General features: G+C 45.5%; 1 protein-coding gene across 1 annotated transcript in view; it reads right to left on the bottom strand.

The window, feature by feature from the left end:
• Positions 1 to 22,473, bottom strand: part of LOC122550994 (F-box/WD repeat-containing protein 7-like) — a 225,437-nt gene that overhangs the window by 3,269 nt on the left and 199,695 nt on the right. Inside the window, exons 11-12 of the mRNA XM_043692588.2 lie at positions 10,909 to 11,134; positions 10,092 to 10,302 (exon numbers count right to left, since the gene is read on the bottom strand). Coding sequence (XP_043548523.1) covers positions 10,092 to 10,302; positions 10,909 to 11,134 — 437 coding nt within the window. The remainder of the gene's footprint in view (positions 1 to 10,091; positions 10,303 to 10,908; positions 11,135 to 22,473) is intronic.

The following is a 22,473-nucleotide window of genomic DNA, read 5'->3' as shown; positions in this document are numbered from 1 at the left end:
CGCACACTGTTTGAAGGGATAACCTAATCGCACACTGTTTGAAGGGATAACCTAATCGCACACTGTTTGAAGGGATAACCTAATCACACACTGTTTGAAGGGATAACCTAATCGCACACTGTTTGAAGGGATAACCTAATCGCACACAGCTTTCAGGAATAACCTAATCGCACACAGCTTTCAGGAATAACCTAATCGCACACTGCATTCAGGAATAACCAATTTGCACACTGCTTTCAGGAATAACCTAATCGCATACTGCTTTCAGGAATAACCAAATCGCGCACTGTTTGAAGGGATAACCTAATCGCACACTGTTTGAAGGGATAACCTAATCGCACACTGTTTGAAGGGATAACCTAATCACACACTGCATTCAGGAATACCCGATAGGCAAACAGCTTTCAGAAATAATCTAATCGCACACTCTTTGAAGGGATAACCTAATCGCACACTGTTCGAAGGGATAACCTAATCGCACACTGTTCGAAGGGATAACCTAATCGCACACTGTTCGAAGGGATAACCTAATCGCACACTGTTCGAAGGGATAACCTAATCGCACACTGTTCGAAGGGATAACCTAATCGCACACTGTTCGAAGGGATAACCTAATCGCACACTGTTCGAAGGGATAACCTAATCGCACACTGTTCGAAGGGATAACCTAATCGCACACTGTTCGAAGGGATAACCTAATCGCACACTGTTCGAAGGGATAACCTAATCGCACACTGTTCGAAGGGATAACCTAATCGCACACTGTTCGAAGGGATAACCTAATCGCACACTGTTCGAAGGGATAACCTAATCGCACACTGTTCGAAGGGATAACCTAATCGCACACTGTTCGAAGGGATAACCTAATCGCACACAGCTTTCAGGAATAACCTAATCGCACACAGCTTTCAGGAATAACCAATTCGCACACTGCTTTCAGGAATAACCTAATCGCATACTGCTTTAAGGGATAACCCAATCACACACTGTTTGAAGGGATAACCCAATCACACACTGTTTGAAGGGATAACCTAATCACACACTGTTTGAATGAATAACCTAATCGCACACTGTTTGAATGAATAACCTAATCGCACACTGTTTGAATGAATAACCTAATCGCACACTGTTTGAATGAATAACCTAATCGCACACTGTTTGAAGGAATAACCTAATCGCACACTGTTTGAAGGAATAACCTAATCGCACACTGCTTTCAGAAATAACCTAATCGCCCACTGCTTTCAGGAATAACCTAATCACACACAGCTTTCAGAAATAATCTAATCGCACACTGTTTGAAGGAATAGTCTAATCACACACTGTTTGAAGGAATAACCTAATTACACACTGCTTTCAGGAAAAACCTAATTGCACATTGTTTGAAGGAATAAGCTAATCGCACACTGCATTCAGGAATAACCAATTCGCAAACTGCTTTCAGGAATAACCAAATTGCACACTGCTTTCAGGAATAACCTAATCGCACACTGCTTTCAGGAATAACCAATTCGCACACTGCTTTCAGGAATAACCTAATCGCACACTGCTTGAAGGAATAACCTGATCGCACACTGTTTGAAGGAATAACCTAATCGCACACTGTTCGAAGGGATAACCTAATCGCACACTGTTCGAAGGGATAACCTAATCACACACTGCTTTCAGGAATAACTTAATCGCATACTGCTTTCAGGAATAACCAAATCGCGCACTGTTTGAAGGGATAACCTAATCGCGCACTGTTTGAAGGGATAACCTAATCACACACTGTTTGATGGGATAACCTAATCGCACACTGTTTGAAGTGATAACCTGATCGCACACTGTTTGAAGGAATAACCTAATCACACACGGTTTGAAGGAATAACCTAATCACACATTGTTTGAAGGAATAACCTAATCACACACTGTTTGAAGGAATAACCTAATCACACACGGTTTGAAGGGATAACCTAATCGCACACTGTTTGAAGTGATAACCTGATCGCACACTGTTTGAAGGAATAACCTAATCACACACGGTTTGAAGGAATAACCTAATCACACACTGCTTTCAGGAATAACCTAATCGCACACAGCTTTCAGGAATAACCAATTCGCAAACTGCTTTCAGGAATAACCTAATCGCAGGCTGTTTGAAGGAATAATCTAATCGCACACTGTTTGAAGGAATAGTCTAATCTCACACTATTTGAAGGAATTACCTAATCACACTGCTTTCAGGAATAACCAATTCGCACACTGATTAGATTAGATTAGATTACATTACAGTGTGGAAACAGGCCCTTCGGCCCAACAAGTCCACACCGCCCCACCGAAGCACAACCCACCCATATCCCTACATGTACCCCTTACCTAACACAACGGGCAATTTAGCATGGCCAATTCACCTGACCTGCACATCTTTGGATTGTGGGAGGAAAGCGGAGCACCCGGATGAAACCCACGCAGACACGGGGAGATCGTGCAAACTCCACACAGTCAGTCGCCTGACTCGGGAATTGAACCCGGGTCTCTGGCGCTTTGAGGCAGCAGTGCTAACCACTGTGCGACCGTGCCACCACTGCTTTCAGGAATAACCTAATCGCACACTCCTTTCAGGAATAACCAATTCGCACACAGCTTTCAGGAATAATCAATTCGCACACAGCTTTCAGGAATAACGTAATCGCACACAGCTTTCAGAAATAATCTAATCGCACACTGCTTGAAGGAATAACCTGATCGCACACTGCTTGAAGGAATAACCAATTCGCACACTGCATTCAGGAATAACCAAATCGCACACAGCTTTCAGGAATAACCAATTCGCACACAGCTTTCAGGAATAACCTAATCACACACTGCTTTCAGGAATAACCTTATCGCACACTGCTTTCAGGAATAACCTCATCGCACACTGTTTGAAGGAATAACCTCATCGCACACTGTTTGAAGGTATAACCTAATCACACACTGCTTTCAGAAATAACCTAATCGCCCACTGCTTTCAGGAATAACCTAATCACACACAGCTTTCAGAAATAATCTAATCGCACACTGTTTGAAGGAATAGTCTAATCACACACTGTTTGAAGGAATAACCTAATTACACACTGCTTTCAGGAAAAACCTAATTGCACATTGTTTGAAGGAATAAGCTAATCGCACACTGCATTCAGGAATAACCAATTCGCAAACTGCTTTCAGGAATAACCAAATTGCACACTGCTTTCAGGAATAACCTAATCGCACACTGCATTCAGGAATAACCAATTCGCACACTGCTTTCAGGAATAACCTAATCGCACACTGCTTGAAGGAATAACCTAATTGCACACTGTATGAAGGAATAACCTAATTGCACATTGTTTGAAGGGATAACCTAATTGCACACTGTTTGAAGGAATAACCTAATCACACACTGTTTGAAGGAATAACCTAATTGCACACTGTTTGAAGGAATAACCTAATCACACACTGTTTGAAGGAATAACCTAATTGCACATTGTTTGAAGGAATAACCTAATCGCACACTGTTTGAAGGAATAACCGAATCGCACACTGCATTCAGGAATAACCAATTCGAACACTGCATTCAGGAATAATCTAATCACACACTGTTTGAAGGAATAACCTAATCGCATACTGCTTTCAGGAATAACCTAATCACACACTGTTTGAAGGAATAACCTAATCGCACACAGTTTGAAGGAATAACCTAATTGCACATTGTTTGAAGGAATAACCGAATCGCACACTGCATTCAGGAATAACCAATTCGAACACTGCATTCAGGAATAATCTAATCACACACTGTTTGAAGGAATAACCTAATCGCATACTGCTTTCAGGAATAACCTAATCACACACTGTTTGAAGGAATAACCTAATCGCACACAGTTTGAAGGAATAACCTAATTGCACATTGTTTGAAGGAATAACCGAATCGCACACTGCATTCAGGAATAACCAATTCGAACACTGCATTCAGGAATAATCTAATCACACACTGTTTGAAGGAATAACCTAATCGCACACTGTTTGAAGGAATAACCTAATCGCACACTGTTTGAAGGAATAACCTAATCATACACTGTTTGAAGGAATAACCTAATCGCACATTATTTGAAGGAATAACCTAATCACACACTGTTTGAAGGAATAACCTAATCGCACATTATTTGAAGGAATAACCTAATCACACACGGTTTGAAGGGATAACCTAATCACACACTGCTTTAAGGAATAACCTAATCACACACTGTTTGAAGGAATAACCTAATCACACACTGTTTGAAGGAATAACCTAATCGCACATTATTTGAAGGGATAACCTAATCACACACTGCTTTCAGAAATAACCTAATCGCACACTGCTTTCAGAAATAACCTAATCACACACTGCTTTAAGGAATAACCTAATCACACACTGCTTTAAGGAATAACCTAATCACACACTGTTTGAAGGAATAACCTAATCGCGCACTGTTTGAAGGAATAACCTAATCGCACACTGTTTGAAGGAATAATCTAATCGTACACTGTTTGAAGGAATAATCTAATCGTACGCTGTTTGAAGGAATAACCTCATCACGCACTGCTTTCAGGAATAACCTAATCGCACACTGCATTCAGGAATAACCAATTCGCACACTGCATTCAGGAATAACCTAATCACACACTGCTTTAAGGAATAACCTAATCACACACTGTTTGAAGGAATAACCTAATCGTACACTGTTTGAAGGAATAATCTAATCGTACACTGTTTGAAGGAATAATCTAATCGTACGCTGTTTGAAGGAATAACCTCATCACGCACTGCTTTCAGGAATAACCTAATCGCACACTGCATTCAGGAATAACCAATTCGCACACTGCATTCAGGAATAACCTAATCGCACACTGCTTTCAGGAATAACCAATTCGCACACTGCATTCAGGGATAACCTAATCGCACACTGTTTGAAGGAATAACCTAATCACACACTGCTTTCAGGAATAACCGAATCGCATACAGCTTTCAGGGATAACCTAATCGTACGCTGTGTGAAGGCATAACCTAATCGCAATCCGTCTGAAGGAATAACCTAATCGCATACAGCTTTCAGGAATAACCTAATCGCATACAGCTTTCAGGAATAACCTAATCGCCCACTGCTTTCAGGAATAACCTAATCGCACACTGCTTTCAGGAATAACCTAATCGCACACTGCTTTCAGGAAAAACCTAATTGCACACTGTTTGAAGGAATAACCAATTCGCACACTGCATTCAGAAATAATGTAATCGCACACTGTTTGAAGGAATAGTCTAATCTCACACTGTTTGAAGGGATAACCTAATCGCACATTGATGGAATTCACTGTGAGGTCTTGCACTTTGGAAAAAAGAATACAAGCATGGACTTCTTTCTAAACGGTGAGAAAATTCATAAAGCCAAAGTACAGAGCGATCTCGGAGTGCCAGTTGAGGATTCTCTCAAGGTAAACATGCAGATTGAGCCCATGATTAAGAAAGCGAATGTAATGTTGTCAATTATCTCAAGAGGGTTGGATTATAAAAGTTGAAACTTTATTGCTGGAACAGCACAGCAGGTCAGGCAGCATCCAGGGAACAGGAGATTCGACGTTTCGGGCACAGGCCCTTCTTCAGGAATGAGCAGAGAGTGTTCAGCAGGAGAAGATAAAAGGTAGGGAGGAGGGACTTGGAGGAGGGGCGTTGGAAATTTGATAGGTGGAAAGAGGTCAAGGTGAGGGTGATAGGTCGGAGTAGGATGGAGGCGGAGAGGTCAAGAAGAAGACTGCAGGTCAGGAAGGCGGTGCCGGGCTGGAGGGATCCGGCTGAGACAAGGTGGGGGGAGGGGGCATGAAGAAACTGGTGAAGTCCAAGTTCATCCCCTGCGGTTGGAGGGTTCCCAGTCGGAAGAGAAGACGCTCCTCCTCCGACCGTCGGGTTGTTGTGGTTTGGCGGTGGATGAGTCCAATGACCTGCATATCCTCGGTGGAGTGGGAGGGGGAGTTGAAATGCTGTGCTACAGGTTGGTTGGGTTGGTTCGTCCGGGTGGCCCAGAGGTGCTCTCTGAATCGCTCCGCAAGTAGGCGGCCTGTCTCCCCAATATAGAGGAGGTCACACCGGCTGCAGCGGATGCAGTAGATGATGTGGGTGGAGGTGCAGGTGAATCTGTGGCGGATATGGAAGTTTCCTTTGGGGCCTTGGAGAGAAGTGAGGGGGGAGGTGTGGGCGCAAGTGTTGCACCTCCTGCGGTTGCAAGGGAAGGTGCCAGGAGTGGAGGTTCGGTCGGTGGGGGGTGTGGATCTGACAAGGGAGTCGCGGAGGGAGTGGTCTCTACGGAAAGCTGATAGGGGAGGGGAGGGAAATATATCCTTGGTGCTGGGGTCTGTTTGGAGGTGGCGGAAGTGACGGCGGATGATGCGCTGTACATGGAGATTGGTGGGGTGGTAGGTGAGGACCAGTGGGGTTCTGTCCTGGTGGCGGTTGGAGGGGCGGGGCTCAAGGGCGGAGGAGCGGGAAGTGGAGGAGATGCGGTGGAGGGCACCGTCGACCACGTCGGGGGGGAAATTGCGGTCCTTGAAGAAGGAGGCCATCTGTGTTGTACGTATTTTGAACTGGTCCTCCTGGGAGCAGATGCGGCGGAGACGAAGGAATTGGGAGAATGGGATGGCGTTTTTACAGGGGGCAGGATGGGAGGAGGTGTAGTCCAGGTAGCTGTGGGAGTCGGTTGGTTTGTAGTAGATGTCCGTGTTGATTCGGTCGCCTGAGATAGAAACAGAAAGGTCTAGGAAGGGGAGGGAGGAGTCCGAGACTGTCCAGGTGAATTTGAGGTCGGGGTGGAAGGTGTTAGTGTAGTGGATGAACTGTTCAACCTCCTCGTGGGAGCACGAGGTAGCGCCGATACAGTCATCAATGTAGCGAAGGAAAAGATGGGGGGTGGGGCCAGTGTAGTTGTGGAAGATGGATTGTTCCACATACCCTACGAAGAGGCAGGCATAGCTGGGGCCCATGCGGGTGCCCATGGCGACTCCTTTTGTTTGGAGAAAGTGGGAGGATTGGAAAGAAAAGTTGTTCAGGGTGAGGACCAGTTCGGTCAGTCGAAGGAGGGTGTCGGTGGAAGGGTACTGGGTGGTACGGCGGGAAAGGAAGAAGCGGAGTGCTTTGAGTCCTTCGTGATGGGGGATGGAGGTGTACAGGGACTGGATGTCCATGGTGAAGATGAGGCGTTGGGGACCGGGGAAGCGGAAATCCTGGAGGAGTTGGAGGGCGTGGGTGGTGTCACGAACGTAGGTGGGGAGTTCTTGGACTAATGGGGACAGGACCGTGTCGAGGTATGCCGAGATGAGTTCGGTTGGGCAGGAGCAGGCTGAGACAATGGGTCGTCCGGGGCAGTCAGGTTTGTGGATTTTGGGCAGGAGGTAGAAACGGGCGGTGCGGGGTTGTGGGACTATGAGGTTGGAGGCGGTGGATGGGAGGTCCCCTGAGGTGATGAGGTTATGGATGGTCTGGGAGATGATGGTTTGGTGGTGGGGGGTGGGGGTCATGGTCAAGGGGACGGTAGGAGGAGGTATCTGCGAGCTGGCGTTTGGCCACAGCGGTGTAAAGGTCAGTGCGCCAAACTAATACCGCGCCTCCCTTGTCTGCTGGTTTGATGGTGAGGTTGGGGTTGGAACGGAGGGAGTGGAGGGCTGCGCGTTCCGAGGGTGAGAGGTTGGAGTGGGTGGGAGGGGTGTGGGAGTTCAGGTAGCGGTTAATATCGCGGCGGCAGTTTGCTATGAAGAGGTCGAGGGCAGGTAGGAGGCCAGCACGGGGTGTCCAGGTGGATGGGGTGTGTTGGAGGTGGGAGAAGGGGTCGTCGGAGGGTGGGCGAGAATCTTGATTGAAGAAGAAGGCACGGAGGCGAAGGCGGCGGAAGAATTGTCCAGGTGGATGGGGTGTGTTGGAGGTGGGAGAAAAGCACTGTTGTGCTACTGAGACTTTATAAAGCTCTGATTAGGCCCCATTTGGAGTAGTGTGTCCAGTTTTGGTCCCCACACCTCAGGAAGGACATACTGGCACTGGAGCGTGTCCTGCGGAGATTCACACGGATGATCCCTGGAATGGTAGGTCTAACATATGAGGAACGGCTGAGGATCCTGGAAGTGTATTCATTGGAGTTTAGAAGATTAAGGGGAGATCTAATAGAAACTTACAAGATAATACATGGCTTGGAGAGAGTGGACACTAGGAAATTGTTTCCATTAGGCGAGGAGACTAGGACCCGTGGACACAGCCTTAGAATTAGAGGGGGTAAATTCAGAACAGAAATGCGGAGACATTTATTCAGCCAGAGAGTGGTGGGCCTGTGGAATTCATTGCCACAGAGTGCAGTGGAGGCTGGTATGCTGAATGTCTTCAAGGCAGAAATTGATAAATTCTTGATTAGATTAGATTACATTACAGTGTGGAAACAGGCCCTTCGGCCCAACATGTCACAAGGAATTAAGGGCTACGGGGAGAATGCGGGTAAGTGGAGTTGAAATGCCCATCAGCCATGATTGAAAATGTGTTGCTGGAAAAGCGCAGCAGGTCAGGCAGCATCCAGGGAACAGGAGAATCGACATTTCGGGCATAAGCCCTTCTTCAGCCCGAAACGTCGATTCTCCTGTTCCCTGGATGCTGCCTGACCTGCTGCGCTTTTCCAGCAACACATTTTCAGCTCTGATCTCCAGCATCTGCAGACCTCACTTTCTCCATCAGCCATGATTGAATGGCGGAGTGGATTCGATGGGCCGAATGGCCTTACTTCCGCTCCTATGTCTTATGGTTTGAAGGAATAACCTAATCGCACACTGCTTTCAGGAATAAACTAATCACACACTGCTTTCAGGAATAACCAATTCGCAAACTGCTTTCAGGAATAACCTAATCGCACACTGTTTGAAGGAATAACCTAATCGCACACTGCTTTCAGGAATAACCTAATCGCACACTGCTTTCAGGAATAATCTAATCGCATACTGCTTTCAGGAATAATCTAATCGCACACTGCTTTCAGGAATAATCTAATCATTTTACATTGTTTTGGGGTTATATGTGTCCTTAGGGGAGCAGCAGTGGATTCTGTTTTGTGTGCATGACTGTGATGTTAAACCCTGTATCAAGGGAAGACCTTTCCCTATTCAGACAGCCTCGCTTGACACGCTCCGCTAGCAGGGTGAAGAGTGTTAAATCAACCTCCAAAAGCTTGTACTTGCTGAAATAAATTGTGGCTGTTCACAGAAGTTGGCATATTGCAGTTGGATCAAGCATGTAAGAATCTCAAGAAGGGAGCCTAACACAAGGAGACCACAGATGCAACAGGTTACTTCAACTCAAAATAACAAACCAGGCCCCCCAGCTTCCCATAGACTGTCAATTATTGGTGCATTGCCCATTTACTTGTCGCATTCAGATCGAACCGGTGTTCAACAGACTGAAACAGCAGGTCATCCAGCTCTGAAAGCGTGCATTTCAATCAAGGCAGCTCAGAATGATGAACAGCCTCTCTCCCAGGGACAGTGATGAGCACAACTTCAGAACATGTGGAACCCGTGCCCATCACTTCAGTCTGTCGTTTTGTTGTTAGCTCGAACTCACCACTAGCATCCACAAAACAGATCTTTCATTCCTTTAAATTGTTATTTGGATCTTTGCCACACTAGCACAGTATTGGCTGCCCACTTGCAAATCAACACAGAACAATACAACAGGCAAATGGAAACCAGGGTGAATACTGATGACAGGCTGTCTCCTCAGCCTTGCATTAGGGAACCAGTTGGGACTTATGGTTTGGAAGTTTCATTTCAGCCAAATGTCATCATATTTGTAAAATTTCTTGTTGAACATGAACTACAAATTTCTAATGCTGTGCACAAAACCCCCAGATCAGGTGGCCCAGTCAATAGACCTCCTGCTCCAAAAATGGATTCAGTTCAGCAAGTCAGACATCTGCGCAGAGGGACAGTCACTACAAAATGAACCCAACCAGAACTCTCCACCTGGGAAGACCAGCCAGCCCTTATCCTTTACAGTGAAAATGTGGAGCACCGATTCAAACTCTCAATCTCACCTTGTAATGTTTGCAAACATTGACCCGTCTTGATATCCCAGATTTTCACAGTGGAATCTGCATTCCCAGATACCAGGATGTTATCCTTCAGTTCCATGCCACTCGTCAGAGACTGGTGTCCCATTAAAGTGTGCAAACAGTTCCCATTTTCTGCATCCCACACTCGTATTGAAGTGTCGAGGGAGCCACTGACAATGTGGACACCATCATACTGTGCAAAACAAAAACAGAACATACAGACTTTACCATCTCAAGTGAGAGGAGAGACACTGACAGACAGAGACTATCAGGGGATTTAGGGTGCAATAACCTCTACATCACACTACTAGCAGGCTACTGTGTTCTCCAGCATTATTCACTAACACATCAGTGCAGAGCTCAATGTTAAACTGACATTTTGTACTTCGTGTTTCTTCCAAACAATGACTTGAGATACTTTCACTTCAAACAGACGTCAGATCCTGCTTTGGAAATTCTAAGAACTGAAATAGCAAATTTCTAAAGTTACAAAGTTTGGAGAATGCAGGAGGAGAACTCCAAAACAGAGCAGATAAGCAATTTTACTGAGTATGAATATCAGAACTGGTGTAGTAACCTGCCTGCATTCCATCAGATGCTCAACAATTACTCTTTAGCAACTTCTTCAATCTCTTGTTTCCCAGGATCCCAACATTGTCTTTCTAATGACTTGTAAAAGGCTTTGTGGATTGCCCAGAGACAGGCTTGTGGGTGATCCAGTCAATTACCAGCACACCGATATGGTTGACATATGGTGACAGATAGAATTGAACATACACTGAGAACAGATTGTATTTACCTGAAGTGAGTAGACCCTGTTGGTGTGGCCCTGAAGTGTGTGCACACAGGTTTCAGTTTCTGGATCCCAGACCTTTACTGTGTAATCATAGGCACCACTCACAACCCTCTTCCCATCGTACTGCACACATCGTACTGCAGCCACATGTCCCAGTAATGTATGTAGGCATCGGCCAGTGTCTATGTCCCATACTCGGAGTGTAGCGTCTCTTGACCCACTCACTACCCTGTGGCAAAGAAGCAATAAGCATTAGGATCAGTCAGCTGCAGTTCTCCAAATCACCTTTGCAGCCATAGTCGTCACTCTGCCCGTGCTACAATATAAAAGCTGCAACAAGTTTGTCTCTTTATTTCAGACAGACTCCATAGTTACCTTCACAGGATTGCCCGAGATAGTTTCCATTTCAATTATATGACCTTAAAGTCACTTTCGCAAAAATAAATTTGAGATCCTGGATTGGGCACTTGGACTTTGCTTACGAGCAGAATTAAAAGAAACACTGTACATTTCAACCTGACTGTGTTTACTAATTAAACATTCATGATCTCAAGCTACATCTGAAGACTTTCAGACAAAATTTTCCATCAGGTGGGAAAATGAGAAAAATGTTAAATCTTAAAAATATTACTGACACATGTAGGTGTGGTTGTGTCACAGATCATCCTGTACATAGAGTCATAGAGATGTACAGCATGGAAACAGACCTTCGGTCCAACCCTTCCATGCCGACCTGATATCGCAACCCAATCTGGTCCCACCTGCCAGCACCCAGCCCATATCCCTCCAAACCCTTCCTATTCATATACCCATCCAAATGCCTCTTAAACATTGCAATTGTACCAGCCACCACCACTTCCTCTGGCAGCTCATTGCATACATGTACCACCCACTGCATGAAAACGTTGTCCCTTAGATCTCTTTTATATCTTTCCCCTCTCACCCTAAACCTATGCCCTCTAGTTCTGGACTCCCCGACCCCAGGGAAAAGTCTTTGCCTATTTACCCTATCCATGCCTCTCATAATTTTGCAAACTTCTATAAGGTCACCCCTCAGCCTCCGACACTCCAGGGAAAACAGACCCAGCCTGTTCAGCCTCTCCCTATAGCTCAAATCCTCCAACCCTGGCAACATTATTGTAAATCTTTTCTGAACCCGTTCAAGTTTCACAACATCTTTCCGGTAGGAAGGAGACCAGAATTGCACGCAATATTCCAACAGTGGCCTAACCAATGTCCTGTACAGCCGCAACATGTCCTCCCAACTCCTGTACTCAATACTCTGACCAATAAAGGAAAGCATACCAAACACCCTCTTCACTAACCTACCTACCTGCGACTCCACTTTCAAGGAGCTATGAACCTGCACTCCAAGGTCTCTTTGTTCAGCAACACTCCCGAGGACCTTACCATTAATTGTATAAGTCCTGCTAAGATTTGCTTTCCCAAAATGTAGCACCTCGCATTTATTTGAATTAAACTCCATCTGCCACTTCTCAGCCCATTGGCCCATCTGGTCAAGATCCTGTTGTAATCTGAGGTAACCCTCTTCGCTGTCCACTACACCTCCAATTTTGGTGTCATCTGCAAACTTACTAATTGTACTTCTTATGCTCGCATCCAAATCATTTATGTAAATGACAAAAAGTAGAGGGCCCGATCCTTGTGGCACTCCACTGGTCACAGGCCTCCAGTCTGAAAAACAACCCTCCACCACCACCCTCTGTCTTCTACATTTGAGCCACTGTTGGAATATTGCGTGCAATTCTGGTCTCCTTCCTATCGGAAAGATGTTGTGAAACTTGAAAGGGTTCAGAAAAGATTTACAAGGATGTTGCCAGGGTTGGAGGATCTCAGCTGCAGGGAGAGGCTGGGGCTGTTTTCCCTGGAGCGTCAGAGGCTGAGGGGTGACCATATAGAGGTTTACAAAATTATGAGGGGCATGGATATGGTAAATAGGCAAAGTCTTTTCCCTGGCGTCGGGGAGTCCAGAACTAGAGAGGCATAGGTTGAGGGTGAGAGGGGAAAGATATAAAAGAGATCTATGGGGCAGAGGGTGGTATGGCAATGGAATGAGCTGCCAGAGGATGTGGTGGAGGCTGTACAATTGCAACATTTAAGAGGCATTTGGATGGGTATATGAATAGGAAGGGTTTGGAGGGATACGGGTCGTGTGCTGGCAGGTGAGACTAGATCGGGTTGCGATATCTGGTCGGCATGGACGTGTTGGACCGAAGGGTCTGTTTCCATGTTGTACATCTCTATGACTCTATAATATATTTGTAAAAATTCTTTGGATTCTCCTTAATTCTATTTACTAAAGTTATCTCATGTCCCCTTTTTGCCCTCCTGATTTCCCTCTTAAGTATACTTCTATTTCCTTTATATTCTTTGAAGGATTCACTCAATCTATCCTGTCTATACCTTATATTGCTTCCTTCGTCTTCTTAACCAAATCCTCAATTTATTTAATCATCCAGCATTCCCTATACCTACCAGCCTTTCCTATCACTCTAACTGTAATATACTTTCTCTGGATTCTCGTTATCTCATTTCTGAAGGCTTCCCATTTTCCAGCCATCCCTTTACCTGCGCACATCTGCCCCCAATCAGCTTTCGAATGTTCTTGCCTAGTACCGTCAAAATTGGCCTTTCTCCAATTTAGAACTTCAACTTTTTGATCTGGTCTATCCTTTTCCATCATTATTTTAAATCTAATAGAATTATGGTCGCTGGCCCCAAAGTGCTCCCCCACTGACACCTCAGTCACCTGCCCTGCCTTATTTCCCAAGAGTAGGTCAAGTTTTGCACCTTCTCCAGTCGGTACATCCACATACTGAATCAGAAAATTGTATTGTACACACTCAACAAATTCTTCTCCATCTAAACCCTTAACACTATGGCAGTCCCAGTCTATGTTTGGAAAGTTAAAATCCCGTACCATAACCACCCTATTATTCTTACAGATAGCTGAGATCTCCTTACAAGTTTGTTTCTCAATTTCCCTCTGACTATTAGGGGGTCGATAATACAATCCCAATAAGGTTATCATCCCTTTCTTATTTATCAGTTCCACCCAAATAACTTCCCTGGATGTATTTCCGGGAATATCCTCCCTCAGCACATAGTTCACCTTCAAACAACAAACAGTTCAGTTTCATTAAAGAATAATAACAAACTTGAAGTCTGTCACTGAGGAGTCAGCATTCCCACATTCAAGGCTTTGGATTAAGCCCTCGGCAAACTTGCTGCAACTGATGGTCAAATTGATCTGATTTAGGGTACCTTAAAGTGATTGAGTGCAGTGTTGGCGTAAGCTGGTTTTTAATAGACACCCAGATATAGCTCTATTCAGGCCAAATGCACAACTCAGGTGACGCTCCAAAACCAACTGGTACAGAAGTGGGTACATTGAATTAATGCAATAAAAAAAGTGTAGTTTCAAACGTTAACATGCAAAATTGTGACAGAGCTGAGAGTGTTTCAGTCTGTATTAAATCTTTGGTGTACTTGATTGTTTTTTGGTTCATGGGATGCACATCGTTTTCAAGTGCAACATTTACTACCCATCTCCAATGTCCTTGAGGTGGTGGTGATGAGGTAGCCTCTTAAAACACAATGGTTCCAGTGTCACAGATACATCACGGTGTTGAAGCAAGGGGATTCCACAATTCTGGTCCAGAGACAAAGTAACAATGATATAGTTCCAAGTCAGAATTGCATGGGAACTTGTAGATGATGGTGCCCTCTAGTGTCTGCTATCTTGATCCTTCCAGGCAGGAAAGGTCACTGCTTTCAACGGTTACTTGCTTGTCGCCAAGCTTGAATATTGTCCAGGTCATACTGCATTTGAACATGGAGTGCTTCAATACCTGAGTTATTGTGAATGATGCTGAACACTGCATAATCAGTGAACGTCCCCACTTCTGACCCTATGATGGATGGAAGGTCATCGATGAAGCAGCTGACGATGGTTGGCCCCAAGGAGTCCTTGCAGAGGTGTCCTGGAGCAGGAACAATCGACTTCTATTTGTGTTCAGTTTGACTCCAAACCATGCACAACTTCTCCCGATTCCCAGTTACTCCAGTGTTGCTTGGTCTCTTGCTGCCACACACAGTCAAATGTTGTTGTGATGTCAAAGACAGCATTACCAGGTTGTTTTATTCCAAGCTTTGCAGAACAATGGAGTTTTTTTAAAAAAAAAGTTGCTTGTAAAATCACATGACCGGTGATACGTGCTTGGCTGCAGACCCTGCTGGGACTGTTTTAAACAATAACTGACTTAGAAACATGTTTGTGTCATCTGGTTTGGTTGGAGGGAAGCTCAAGAGGAACATGAGTTGAAGCAAAGTCCAAGAACAAGCTGTCCAGTTAATCAGCCTATTTGGACACAGAAAACCCCAGAGTTCAGACAAAACCGATTCAATCTTGTGGGAAGCTATGTGGCATAGATCTCTAGCACAGAGTCTGTCCCTGTTGCTCAGAAGGGAAGGGGAGGGGGGGGGGGGGGGGGAAGAGGAGCAGAGCATTAGTCACTGGGCACTCCACAGTTAGAGTGACAGATAGAAAACTCTGGGGGAAATGAGAAAGATTCACTCTGGGTGTTGCCTCCCAGGTGCCAGGATTCGTGATGTCTCAGATCATATTTTCAGGATCCTTGAGGGGGAGGCAGGAGTACCCCTCGTTGTGGTCCACATAGGCACTAATGACATAGGTAGGAAAAGGGATGGGAATTAAGGCAGAAAGTCAGGGAGTTAGGGTGGAAGCTTAGTGCTAGAACAAACAGAGTTGTTACCTCTGGTTTGTTGCCCGTGCCATGTACTAGCGAGGTGAGGAATATAGAGAGAGAAGAGTTGAATATGTGGCTAGAGGGATGGTGTAGAAGGGAGGGTTTCGGATACCTGAATAATTGGGGCTCCTCCAAGGGTAGATGGGACCTCTACAAACAGGATGGTCTTCACCTGAACCAGAGGGGTACCAATATCCTAGGGAGGAAATTTGCTCATGCTCTTTGGGAGGGTTTAAACTAATTCAGCAGGGGGGGTGGGAACCTGAATTACGTAGTCCAGGAGATTGAGGGTAGCGAGGTCAGAAATGAGGTTTCAAGGTTGCAAGAGTGCACTTGCAAGCAGTAAAGTAGTTTGAAGTGTGTCTGCTTCAATGCTATGGGAATCCGGATAGTCACCATAATTTGGTTATGTTTACATTAGCAATGGAAAGGGATAGGTACATAACGCAGGGCAAGAGTTCTTTTTGGGGAAGGGCAATTATGATATGATGAAGCAAGATTTAGAATGCAAAGGATGGGGAAGGAAACTGCAGGGGATGGGCACAATTGAAATGTGGAGCTTGTTCAAGGAACAGCTACTGCGAGTCCCTGTCAGGCAAGGAGGAAGTGGTTGAGTGAGGGAGCCATGGTTTACTAAAGAAGTTGAATTTCTTGTCAAGAGTAAGGCGGCGGCTTATATTAGGATGAGACGTGAAGGCTCAGTTAGGGCGCTTCAGAGTTACAAGTTAGCCAGGAAAGACCTAAGGAGAGAGTTAAGAAGAGCCAGGAAAGGATATGAGAGGTTATCGGCAGATAGGATCAAGGAAAGCCCTAAGGCTTTCTATAGGTATATCAGGAATAAAAGAATGACTAGAGAAAGATTAGGACCAATCAAGGACAGTAGTGGGAAGTTGTGTGTGGAGTTAAAGGAGATAGGGGAAACGCTAAATGAATATTTTTCCATTAGTATTCACACTTAAAAAAAGACAGTGTTGTCAAGAAGAATACGGAGATACAGACTAGTCGATTAGATGGGACTGAGGTTAACAAGGAAGTGATATTAGCAATTCTGGAAAGTGTGAAAACAGGTAAGCCCTCTGGGACGGATGGGAGTTATCTTAGGATTCTCTGGGAAGCCAGGGAGGAGATTGCCAAGCCTTTGATCTTTATGTTATCATTGTCTCTAGGAACAAGGCCAGAAGACTGGACGATAGCAAATGTTGTCGCCTTGTTCAAGCAAGGGAGTAGAGACAACCCTGGTAATTATAGACCAGTGAGCTTTACTTCAGCTGTGGGTAAAGTGTTGGAAAAGGCTATAAGAGATAAGATTTATAATCATCGAGAGAGGAATAAGTGTGAGGGATAGTCAACACGGTTTCGTAAAGGGAGATCGTGCCTCACAAACTTTATTGAGTTCTTGGAGATGGTGACCAAACAGGTGGATGAGGGTAAAGCAGTTGATGTGATGTATATGGACTTCAGTAAGGCATTTGATAAGGTTCCCCACAGTAGGCTACTGCACAAAATACACAGGCATGGGATTGAGGGTGATTTAGCGGTTTGGATAAGAAATTGGCTAGCTGAAAGAAGACAGAGTGGTGGTGGTTAATGGGAAATGCTCATCCTGGAACTCAGTTACTAATGGTATATCGCAAAGATGTTTTGGGGCCACTGCTGTTTGCCATTTTTATAACTGACCTGGATAAGGGCATAGAAGAATGGGTTAGTAAATTTGCAGATGACACCAAGGTCGGTGGAGTTGTGGACAGTGTGGAAAGATGTTGCAGGGCTTGGCGAGAGGTGGTAAATGCAGTTTAATGTGGAAAAGTGTGAGGTGATTCACTTTGGAAGGAGCAACAGGAATAAAGAGTGCTGGGATAATGGTAAGATTCTTGGTAGTGCGAATGAGCAGAGAGATCCCGCAATCCACGTACATAGATCCCTGAACGTTGCCACCTAGGTTGATAGGGTAAGAAGGCCAACAGTATGTCAGCTTTTATTGTAGAGGGATTGAGTTTTGGCCCCATTTGGAGTATTGCATGCAGTTCTGATCACCACATTACAGGAAGGATGTGGAAGCTTTGGAAAGGGTTCAGAGAAGATTTAACAGGATGTTGCCTGTTATTGAGGGAAGGCCTTATGAGGAAAGGCTGAAGGTCTTGAGGCTATTTTTATTAGAGAGAAGGAGGTTGAGAGGTGACTGAATGGAGACATATAAGATAATCAGAAGATTAGATAGGGTGGACAGTGAGAACCTTTTTCCTCGGATGGTGATAGCTAGCACGAGGGGACATAGCTTTAAATTGAGGGGTGATAGATATAGGACAGATGTCAGAGGTAGTTTCATTACTCAGAGAGTAGTAGGGGCTTAGAACACACTGCCTGCAACAGCTGATAAACATGGATGAAAATGGAATAGAGTAGGATGGATAAGCTTCAGATTGGTTCCACAGGTTGGCGCAACATCGAGGTTTGAAGGGCCTGGACTGCGCTGTAATGTTCAAATTCATTCCCAAGTGATCAAAGGAAAAACTCAATATTGTATTTTCTGAGCAAGCTATATCTGCAACACAAGCCAGAATATGAAAGAAACAGACTCAAACAGTCCAAGCTTTATCCCTTTTATATTCATGAATAACCCACTGGGCAAAGAGGTCTTTATTTTGAAACCCAGATCAACTTGTATGGAAGTCAGTTTTTTTCTCTTTTTCCTGTAAAGTGCGCACATTTTTGATTTTGTTTTGTCCGATTGATTGATTGCCATGTGCACCAAAGGACAGTGAGAAGCTTGGTTTATGATCAGTACAGGCAGACTACAGTAAGCAAGCATATACAGATCAGAGGCATACAGGTTACATTGCATAGCGCATGTGATCGGCAACATCAACATTAGCAAGATCAGCATTATTTGAAATTCGAGTGTCCATTCATCAGTTAAATAATGGCTGAGAGAAAGGTGCTCCTGAACCTGCTGGTGCATATGTTCAAGCTTCTGTATCTTCTGCCTAATGGGAGAAGTTGTAGGAGATCATTACTGAAGTGTGGTGGGTCTTTTTTCATGATGTTGGCAGCCTTTCTGCAGCAGCGAGCCATGTAAATGGAGTCCCTGGATAGGAGGTTGGCTTCCGTGATGGTCTGGACCGTGCACACAACCTTCGGTCCTGGGCAGAGCAGTTGCCATTACAGGCCATTATGCACCCAGGCAGTATGCTTTCAGTGGTGCATCTGTAAAAGTTGGCAAGGGTCCTTATGGACATGCCAAGTTTCCTGAGCTGCCTGAGAAAGAGGAGGCGTTGTTGTGCAAACTTGACCGTCGCATCCACGTGGTGTGTCCAGGATAAGTCGTCAGTTATGGTCATTCTGAGGAATTTGACACTCTCCACCCCAGCTCCGTTGATGTAGATGGGGTTGTGTCCTCCTCCTTTCTTCCTGAAGTCAATGATCAGTTCTTTAGTTTTGCCGATGTTGAGAGAGAGATTGTTCTCATTGTGCCATGTAACCAAGCCCTCCATCTCCTTTCTGTATTCTGACTTGTTCACTTCATCCTACCATGGTGATACCATTAGCGAACTTGTAGATGGCGTTTCTTCGGAATTTGGCAACACAGTCGTGCATGTACAGAGAATACAGTCGGGGGCTAAGGATGCATCCTTGGGGGCTCCAGTGTTGAGTGTTATTGTGGAGGAGGTGCAGTTTTCTGTGTTTACTGATTGCAGTCTGTGGATCAGAAAGCTGAGGATCCAGTTGCAGAGGGTGGAGCTGAGACCAAGGTCTCAGAGTTTTGAAATCAGTCTGGAGGGAATTATGATGTTGAAGGTGGAGCTGTAGTCAGTGAGCAGGAGTCTGACATCAACGCCACCTTGTTGTCCGGATGGTCCAGGAATGAATGCAGAGTTAGGGAAATGGTATCCACTATGAACCTGTTACATCAGTAGGCAAATAGGAGATTAAGGCAAGTTGGGAGACTAGAGCTGATGTGGGCCATGAACAGCCTCTTGAAGCACTTCATGATTATGTACTTCAAAGCCACTGGACAGCAGTCATTAAGGCATATTGCATGTGCTTTCTTACGCATGGAGATGATTGTGGCCTTCTGGAAGCAGGAGACCACTTCGGTTGGAGGAGAGAGACAGTTAAGATGTTGGTCTTCACCAGTTTGTCCACACAGGATCTAAGTGCATGGCCAGGGACACTGTCTGAACCCATCGCTTTCCTTGGGGAGATCTCGAAGGATAACCACCTATACTTTGGTACATCTGACCTTACGGTATCCAATTATTGAAACCTTACTGAACTATGTTTTGCTTTGATAACAAGCCAATAACTGCACCTAGTAAAAAATAGAGTTGATAGATTTTGTTGCTTAAAAATGGATTTGGATAAAGTGTTTAATTCGTCATTTCAGTAACTTAAAGTATTTCTGGATGATGTTGTGACCCAATGAAGTAGCAAGATGAGAGAGTCAGTGCCTTCTGCCACCTTGGTCCTAACTACAGTCCCTCACCTTTTCTGTTGACAGGAGCACTCCGAGCATTTGGTTTGCAGCAACATCACTGCTAAAGGCACTTTAGGTTTATGAAATGAGCCCACATTTCAGTTTTGTAGTGGATTACCTAGGATGCCTGTCAGAGTGCTCAAGCCAGAAACTCTCATTACAATGTAGCATTCAGATTGAGTGTGGGGTGCTGGAGAAGCACAGCAGGTCAGGCAGCATCCAAGGAGCAGGAGAATTAACGTTTCAGGCATAAGTCCTTCATCAGGAATGAGGCTTGTGGGCTGGTAGGCTGAGAGATAAATGGAAGGGAAGGTAGCTGAGAAGGTGATAGGTCAGAGTGGAGGGTGGAGTGGATAGATGGGGAAGACAATGGACAGGTCAGGAGGCCAGTGCCAAGTTGGAGGCTTGGGACGGAGATAATGTGGGGGGAGAGGAAATGAGGAAACTGGTGAAATCCACATTAATCCCATGTGGTTGCAGAGTCACAAGGCAGAAGATGAGGCATTCTTCTCTCCAGGCATCAGGTGGTTAGGGTTTGGCGATGGGGGAGGCCCATGATCTGCATGTCCTTGGAAGAGTGGGAGGGGGAGTTGAAGTGTTCAGCTGTGGAATTGGTTGGTGTGGGTGTCCCAGAGATGTTCTCTGAAATGATCCGCAAGTTGGCATCCTGTCTCCTCGATGTAGAGGAGACCACATCGGGTGCAATGGACACAGTAGATGACATTGGTGGAAGTAAAGAAATTTACCTGTTGGACGTGGAAGAATCCTTTGGGGCCTTGGTCAGAGGTGAGGGAGGAGGTTTTGCACTTCTTCTGGTGACAGGGGAAGGTGCCGGGAGTGTGGGGTGGGCTGGAGGCGGTTGGGGGGGGGGGGGGGATATCTGACCAATGAGTCACCTGGGAATGGTCTCTCCGAAATGCTGATGGGGTGGACAGGGAAATATATCCTGAGTGGTGGGGTCTGTTTGTAGGTGGCAGAAGTAGCGAAGGATGATGCGATGTATACGGAGGTTGGTGGGATGGAAGGTGAGGATCGGGAGGTTTTGTCTTTGTTGCGCTGGGAGGGGTGGGGCAGGAAATGGAGGTTTGCAGGAGGGCATCATTGACCACGTGGGAATGGAAACTGCAGTCTTTGAACGAGGCCACCTGGGATTTTCTGTGGTGGAATTAGCCCTCCTGGGAACGGATGCAGTGGGGGTGGAGGAGTTGGGAATAAGAGCTGGTGTTTTTACAGGAGGCAGGTGGGAGGAAGTGCAGTCCATATAGCAGTGGGCGTTGGTGGTTTTTGTAGAAGATGTACTTGCAGGGTGAATATTGTGGCAGTGCCGGCAGCAGTGGATCTTGTGCTGGTCACAGAGGCGGGTGCCTGGACGGCGATCCTGGAGGCGGGTGCCTGGACGGCGATCCCGGAGGCGGGTGCCTGGACGGCGATCCCGGAGGTGACATGGTTGGCAGTCCATGAGGTGGCAGGGTGTAAGTGACGTCATAATTCGCCGCGACGGTTGTGGCTGGAGCGGCCTTGTGGCTCATAGTGTCCGAGCAGTTCCAGAGGCCAGGAGAAGGTTCTGGAACGATTAAGGAAACCCATGTATTGAGGCAAGTACATGAAAGTTTGCATAACTTAGGCTCTTTTATGTCCAATATGGTGAAAGAAAGTTTTTTTGAGCATGTGAGTTCTTCTGAAGATATAAAACAGTAGAGGTCCTTTGCAGGTCTGGAAGAGTGTGGCCCTGGAGCTGAGGCAGGGAGAGTATGGCGCATGGCTGAGAGTATGGAGCAGAGGATCCAGAAGGAGAACCTTTTCTGGAGGCTTTGGATTTGTAAGACATACTGGTTGTCCTGTTCAGGTCCAAATTGTGTTGGCCTGAATGTAGTCCAGAGTCTTCAGCATCTGGCAGTCCTCACTTTCTCCTTCAGATTGTATTCAGATGTACACTTGTTATGCCAAGGCATACAAATCCATGGGCCAAGTGTTTGAAAATTGGATTAGAATAATTAGGTGGTTGCTTTTGACCTGCCCGGATTTGATAAGCTGAAGGGCCCTTTTCTTTGCTGTAGACCTCCACAACTCTGACTTTAAATGTAAAGCAAGTGCTGGCTTAAGGAGAGACAAACAGGCGAATTGGATTCAAAAGATTCCTTTTGTTGGTTCAGAGAGAACAACAGGAAACAAACACTGGCACGTGTGGCAATAGGGAGCAGGGTAATGGAGACAACTGTCTGGGAGGGCTGACATCAGATCAATATCACCTCCCAGAACTCAGCTTTTAGGCTTCAACATTGATCTAATGGAAAGGAATATTTT

This window comes from Chiloscyllium plagiosum, unplaced genomic scaffold (assembly GCF_037043375.1).
Source record: "Chiloscyllium plagiosum isolate Xiang-an unplaced genomic scaffold, Cpla_swu_hap1 HiC_scaffold_6, whole genome shotgun sequence".
Classification (NCBI taxonomy): Eukaryota; Metazoa; Chordata; class Chondrichthyes; order Orectolobiformes; family Hemiscylliidae; genus Chiloscyllium; species Chiloscyllium plagiosum.
Note: the sequence above shows the minus strand (reverse complement) of the source record. Positions and strands in the feature narration are given on the sequence as shown.